Consider the following 7,108-nt stretch of genomic DNA (forward strand, 5'->3'; position numbering starts at 1 on the left):
CAGCGGATTAAACCGCGGTCTTGCATTAATGCGAAAACATAACCGCTGTACTTATTTGGCGAATATTGCATAGCTTTGCCTTATAATTCGCGTAGTTCTGCCTTTGGCTTTTAGCAAATAAAATATACATATACAATGCCATGTATATGATCAGCGACTCTAGTTAGAAGTCCGTGGGGTCACGAGACACCATTAGTTTGAATTTTTTTAGTAGAAAATACCTTTTAAATTGTTTAGGACACCACTAAATTTAACTACACGACCCCATATATTTTTAAATTTATAGTTTTTCGTTAAAATTGTATAGGTCATCACTAAATTTTACTACTCGGATCCCATAAATTTTTTAAATTTGTATTTTTTTAAAGGTAAACTACCACTAAAATAGCATTAAAATACAGGAGTAATTAGTAGTGAATTTTTTTTTTTTTGAGAGCCCATTGAGCTATAAATCTATAATCTTAGAATCTCAGTGATCATTTTTGTTGATAACTCAAATTTCTTTTATATGTTTACTGAAGTAAAACTAAAGTAACATGTTGATAATTTAGTCCAACGGTTTGTGTTATTGTAACAACATAAAAATAGTTGCGTATTGGAGTAATTGAAATGTAAAAGTAAACTCAAAAAGCAGCAAAACGTTAATGAGAAAGTACAAGTGTAGAAAAAGTGGGGGGGACAAGTAAATAAAACCCGTTTAAGTACTGTACTGTCTATAATACGTGCAGAAATTGCAGCGCAAGGCGGCGCCTTGTCGTGGTTGGGTAGTTGGCCATAATTCATCCCATCATCAATGATCTCATCAACACCTCTTCCTTCTTCTACACCTTTTTACCGTCACTTCAATTTCTCACACTTTTATCCCAATCCCAATTCCATACAAAATGAAGTTCATGAAATTAGGTTCAAAACCTGATAATTCCTTTCATGTAGATCATCAATCTAACTCCATCAGGTTATTTAATTACATTGTCATTTACATTACATACATTATTATCCAAATCTGCTAACGTAGTAACGTACTAGTAGCTCTTTTTTTTTTTTTTTTTTTTCCTGATGAATTTATTTATTTATTTACGGTTTTAGGTGCGTTTCATCTGACCTGGCAACCGATTTCACCGTCATTGTTGATCACCTAACATTTTATCTACACAAGGTATTCATCATTCGTAGCATAATTTCTATGTATAATATAAATATTCTATATTATATTATTTATTATTTATATTTATAAATAAATAGTAAAATATAAATTAAATAATGTTTAATCGTGAATTGAAACTGCTTAAAAATGGATTTATGTTTGTATTTCAGTTTCCATTACTGTCAAAGAGCAATCGCTTACAAAAACTAGCGTTAAACGAAAACAATTCTGACGTCATTCACCTAACTGATTTCCCCAGCGGGCCAAAAACTTTCGAGATATGCGCCAAATTCTGTTACGGAATAACGGTTTCCGTTAGTCCGTACAATCTCGTTGCCGTCCGTTGCGCGGCTGAGTATCTCGAAATGACGGAAGATATCGATAAAGGAAACCTAATTTTCAAACTGGACGTGTTTTTCAAGTCCGTTCTTCGTAGCTGGAAGGATACAATTATTGTACTTCAAACAACCACAGCTCATCAACAATGGTGCGAAGATATCGAAATTACGGAAAGGTGTATCGAGTCGATTGCGTCGAAAACTGGAACTGATTTATCGTGTGTTAACTGGTCGTATACGTATAATCGTAAATTAGATGCGATTGTTAGGGTTTCGGAGAATCAATCTGTACCGAAGGACTGGTGGATTGAAGATTTGTGCGAATTGGATATAGATGTTTATAAGCGTGTAATTTGTGCTGTGATTGCGAAAAAACGAGTGGATGGTGATGTGATTGGTGAGGCGTTGAAGACGTATTGTTTGCGGTGGTTACCGGATTGTAGTGATGGATTTGAATCTGATGAATTAGGTCATGTTGAGAAGTATAAAATGATTGTTGAATCGATAATTTGGTTACTGAAACTGGATAAAGTGGTGAATTGTTCGTGTAGTTTTTTGTTGAAACTGTTGAAAGTTGCTATTTTAGTCGGAGTTGATGTATTGTTACGTGACGATTTGATTAGAAATGTTAGTTGGAAGCTGGATGAAGCGACGGTTCCTGATTTGTTGATTCCGGTTGAGCATTCAGAGCCACAAGCGACAGTGTATGATGTCAAGCTCGTGCAACATCTCGTGGATCGGTTTTTTGATCGAAAGAGGGGTGGTAGTGATGTGGATGTTGATGACAAGGATGATGATGATGATGAGAAGAATGATTTGGTGATGATAAATTATCGAAGATGCATGATCATCGGTCGTTTGGTTGATGGATATTTATCAGAAGTTGCATGCGATCGAAATCTTTCGATTGATAGTTTTATGATGTTATCTCGATGTGTTCCGGATGCTGGTAGACCGGTTCACGATGGAATATATAGCGCGGTTGATGTTTACTTGAAAGAACACACGACGTTGACTAAAATCGAAAAGAAGAAACTTTGTGAGTTGATTGATGTGAAAAAGTTATCTCCAAATGCATGTATACACGCAGCGCAGAACGATCGTCTGCCGCTGCGTATGGTGGTGCAAATCCTGTTCAATGAACAGGCACGTGCCACTGCCGCAATAAAAAATGCGGCGCGTGCTAGTAAGGTTCAGGAACAGGATTGGGAAATTAAACTACCGTTACGTTCGAAATCGCTTAGGACGCCTTCACGGTTGAAGTTGAATGAAAGTGATGTGGAGAAACAGGTGGCGGGTGTTGGGAGTATGCGGTTGATCCCGTCACGATCACGACGGATTTTGGATAAGTTTTGGATGGTTGGGATGGGTCAAAGGAATGGGGAGAGCAAGAGTACTGGGACATCTGGTAGTTCACAATCAAAGTCTTCAAGTGGTTCATCAAGAAAACAGAGGTATTCCATTTCTTGAAGGCGCAGGAAGAATTTTAGATGCTGAAAGTCTTCTGGTAAAAGTTTGGCTGTGTAATGGTAGTTAAGACTTTAATACGTTTGTAAGACCTTTTTAGTTGGTTAAAAGTGGTGTAGGATAACAAGTTGTAATCTTCATATCTTTTGATTTTAGGGTGTAATGTTGTATTTTTTTTCTTCTCTCCATGGAACTCATTGACCATATTTGAGATTAAAGCGGTCTGAGATTCGTGTTCATAAGGTGAGCTTTTGATGTCGGCTAACTCACCAGCATAGCTTCCATTGGTGTCTCCTCTTAAAGAAGCTATTCTCCATTTCAGAAAGTTTCTTCATTGTGTTATCCTCTGATGTTTGCTTTTCCTTTTTAAGCCTTTCAACTTCCTCTTTTTCTAACCTAAGTGTCTTCAGTTCGACCTTGTCTTTACCCAACCTACGAGCTGCTTGCATAACCTTCTGATTAGCCCATTCTATCCACTCCTGCACCCGGTTCTGCAACTCATGCACCCTCTGAACCAACCTCATAATCGTTTCATCCTTTTTGGCTTAACATACAACTGAAAAACTAGGATTAGGAACACTGATAACTGGAGCAACGTTCTGTTTTGGTGAATTTGAAGAGATAATTCAGTTTCAGCTGCTAATAAAGGGTTATCTACAGATGGCAACTTAAGTGGGACCGTGGTTTTTGTTTCAGTATCGGTTATATTCTCATCAGACAAACCGACACCTACTCCCTTGCTCAAGTTTGAAGAGAGATTTTTTAGATTGATACCTGTGGATTCTGACACAGACTTTAGTTTCTTATCAAATTTAAATCCACCTCCAGAAGTTTTGGGCTTTTACGCAAATATAAGATTTCATGTGCTTATATAAGATCAAATTGCACCTATGCACCATGTAACAACGTGATCATGATCATGATCATGATTACGTACGTGGAGATCAAGTTGAACGAACATAGAGATTTACATAAACATTAAACCAATTAGCACATTCATAAGATCTTGGGTATGTAGGAAATCTATTGATTCCACACGCTTATCATAGAGATTTAGTTCATTAGGGAAATATTTTTATTCAAATGTACACGATTATCGGAGCTATCCTTCCAATCCTTTTTCTAACCACCTCAAAATATGCTAGTGATGATTGAAGCCGAGCTTGTAAGAATATTGAGAACTCAACTACTATGCTAGTGATGATTGAAGCCGAGCTTGTAAGAATATTGAGAACTCAACTACTATGCTATCTTTACATCATATTTATTTTGTCTGATTATGTCATTATACTCCCACCATATCAATTTAAACTAGTAATTTGCCTTGAATATTGACGTTTTGCATTGTAAATTTACACTACATTAGAAGAGTATTTATTTATTTTTTATGTAAAATCTGTTAAGTATTGTAATCTAGCTGGTCGTATGACATACCTAATTAGCTTTTTTGAACGAGACCATAACCGCAACAAATCCTTGTAAAAAAAAAGAAGCAGCATTCTCAGGTACAATTATTTACAAAAGATTTTTCTTTTACAAGGTTTTTAAATTTAACAATCAAAAGACAGTTCTTGTAATCAAAGTTGGGTGCAATACAAGCCAGAAGGTGGTATGTGTCTTGCTTAATTAAATCAGCAAAGCATCGATGTTTCTTTTACCATTTGGACCTTTTGTGTACCATGAAGAAACATAGTCACCATATACAACTGTATGATACCGAGGAGGTTTGAAGGCTGGTGCTACTGACATTGTTTTTGCAGGGTCATGGAATGTAGCAACCGAAAGCCTTGGCCTATCAGCATTTGTTATTGCCCGATGCTGACAACTCTTATATATTCCATTTGTTATAATCTGCATGCATTCAAGAACCAAGTTAAGCATTAATGACCCATATTAGACATTTATTCCAGTTTACATAACCACCCCCCATTTGAGATTTACAAATGGTCTCATTATTAAACCGTAATCAGAAAAAATTAAGAATGTATACCTCTGATTGGTCACCCAAAATCACTAAAATAGCATGAGAAACAGGATCAACGGTAACCCAATCATCATCTTTTAAAACTTGAAGACCTGCAACATTGTCTTGAATAAGAAGGGTAATGAAACCCATGTCAGAGTGAGATTGCAAGCCAAGAGTAAGCTCAGGCTGTGGGCATTTCGGGTAATAACTGATAGTAATATTTTGATACAAGTCCCCCATAGCCTCCTCAATAAACGTTGATGTTAACCCTAAGCTCGTGGAAATTAATCCCAGAATCTTCTGAGCAAGAAGCTTCATTTGATCACTGTACTCGCCAACAACTTCCCTGTTAATACACTTTGCCATCAGTAACATAACAGATACTCAAATATCATAATATCAAGATTATCTTACAATCAAATGATCGATAAAATAAAATAACTACAATGAGATTCATAACGTTAAGATTAAACTAATAATGCTGTCACCCTACTTTTAAAAGAGATTGCACCGTCCTCTGCAATTGGATACTCATAGGCTCATAGCACATACTCCATATTAAGATGCAGAAAAAAAAAGTACTTCGTAATATACTAGCATTTCGTGCACAGTCACATAAATAGCTATGATCATATTCATAACCTTATATTCAAGCAAAATTATGTAAACTTATTTTAGTTAGATTGTTAATTGTTAACTTTAACATCACGCACTAATTTTCAAGGGAAACATTGAGTTGTAGCTCATCTGGTACTGGTCTGCCTCTCTTAGCGAGAGGTCAGGAGTTCGACTCCGCTGGGCTGCAACATTGCACTCAATGTTATCCTTGACCTGAAGTATTCACCCAGGCCGTCTTTCGCTTAGTGCGGGGACAGCGGGGAGGGGGGTTTTACCAGCTATGCCCTCGAATTGGTCCGGGTTTCCTCTAGGGCAGCAGTTGGGGCGGGTTATGCCACTTCGGGAGATGAACTCATGGGTGGTTAAGTCCCGGGTGATCCCAAAATTGATGTCCAAAAAAAAAACTAATTTTCAAGGGAATTAATACATAGACAATATACTAAACCAATGAGCATTAAAAATAGAACCATTTGTGAATATTCGATGAACTAAATATGATCATTTTCATAAGTTAACATGAAACCAATGATGTACTTACTATACAGTTAAATATAATTATAAATGTAATGTAAATTAAGCAGAAAGGCAAAATTGTTAAATTAACCTGTAATTAGAAGGATTTTCGGGCCATTTAGAAGGATTTCGTCGAGAGATAGGAAAAGTATGATGATCAAAGTAATCTCTCCAATCCAAAACGGCGTCGTCTGACGCAACCAACATTCTACTACCATATCCTTCAGAAGCCGGCGAAGTTGAATCGCAAGCGTACCGTAACTTTTCCGTCATCACTAAATCTTCAAAAAACGATGATCCTGCTTTCCTAATTTTATCAAGTAGTGTGATCGGAACACCGTGGTTAATCACGTGAAATGCGCCCCAATCTGTACAGGCAGTACCGATTTCTGATTGAATAAGGTCTACGTCTCTATCGCCGTTCAGGTCTATCGTTAGGATTTTGTGATCGGTAACGGTTTTGTGACCTAATTTGAGCGGTCGGTTTTCAGGTGGTTGGATGTATTGTGGCGGTACGTTTTGTGCAATTGATTGGACTCTAATTGGTGGTCCGGCGACTTCCATTTATGTCTGTGTATCTGAGGCTTTCCGGTTAGGGTTTCAACAGGTTGGATCGTGAATACGAATTTGTTGATAAGTTTGATAATGATTACATTATCTTGTTTTAAAACAGGATTCAGGTTGTTTGTATTTGCCTTTTAAAATGGACTTTTTTTTTATAGTTGGTCCTTCAATTATTATTATTATTATTTTTTTATTCTAACATCATCATTTTATTATCTCATTTAAATATACTAAATCCTCGTGTCTACCATTCGTTAAAAAAGTTGTTAAATCATGACATGCGCATTGGATGTGAAGGTAAAATCATTTTTTTATAGACTCACTTTACTTACTCTGTTAACCATGATCTTTATCCCTAAATTACTTCACAAACCCTAGCTTTTTTCCCTAGCTTTTTGTTAAAGACCCTAAATTACGACTCATTTTACTTATTCTCTTCTTTTCATACACTTTATCTTCTTCCTTTACAATTATTTATGAACCCTAACTTTTCCAAAA

The 7,108-nt window shown here is 36.4% G+C and overlaps 2 protein-coding genes across 2 annotated transcripts; one reads left to right on the forward strand and one right to left on the reverse strand.

Annotated features, from left to right (window-relative positions):
* The first annotated feature begins 779 nt into the window (after window positions 1–779).
* On the forward strand, window positions 780–3,214 carry LOC139848350 (phototropic-responsive NPH3 family protein NPY1-like). Its single transcript, XM_071838077.1, has 3 exons — window positions 780–955; window positions 1,087–1,156; window positions 1,315–3,214. Exons 1-3 carry the CDS (start codon window positions 885–887, stop codon window positions 2,950–2,952), a joined length of 1,779 nt encoding a protein of 592 aa, XP_071694178.1. The 5' UTR covers window positions 780–884; the 3' UTR covers window positions 2,953–3,214.
* Window positions 3,215–4,446: 1,232 nt separating this feature from the next.
* On the reverse strand, window positions 4,447–6,714 carry LOC139848035 (jasmonate-induced oxygenase 4). The gene is made up of 3 exons (XM_071837771.1): window positions 6,138–6,714; window positions 4,940–5,261; window positions 4,447–4,800 (listed from the first exon to the last, which is right to left on the reverse strand). Exons 1-3 carry the CDS (start codon window positions 6,608–6,610, stop codon window positions 4,576–4,578), a joined length of 1,020 nt encoding a protein of 339 aa, XP_071693872.1. The 5' UTR covers window positions 6,611–6,714; the 3' UTR covers window positions 4,447–4,575.
* Between the last annotated feature and the right edge of the window lie 394 nt (window positions 6,715–7,108).

Source organism: Rutidosis leptorrhynchoides, chromosome 5 (genome assembly GCF_046630445.1).
Source record: "Rutidosis leptorrhynchoides isolate AG116_Rl617_1_P2 chromosome 5, CSIRO_AGI_Rlap_v1, whole genome shotgun sequence".
Classification (NCBI taxonomy): Eukaryota; Viridiplantae; Streptophyta; class Magnoliopsida; order Asterales; family Asteraceae; genus Rutidosis; species Rutidosis leptorrhynchoides.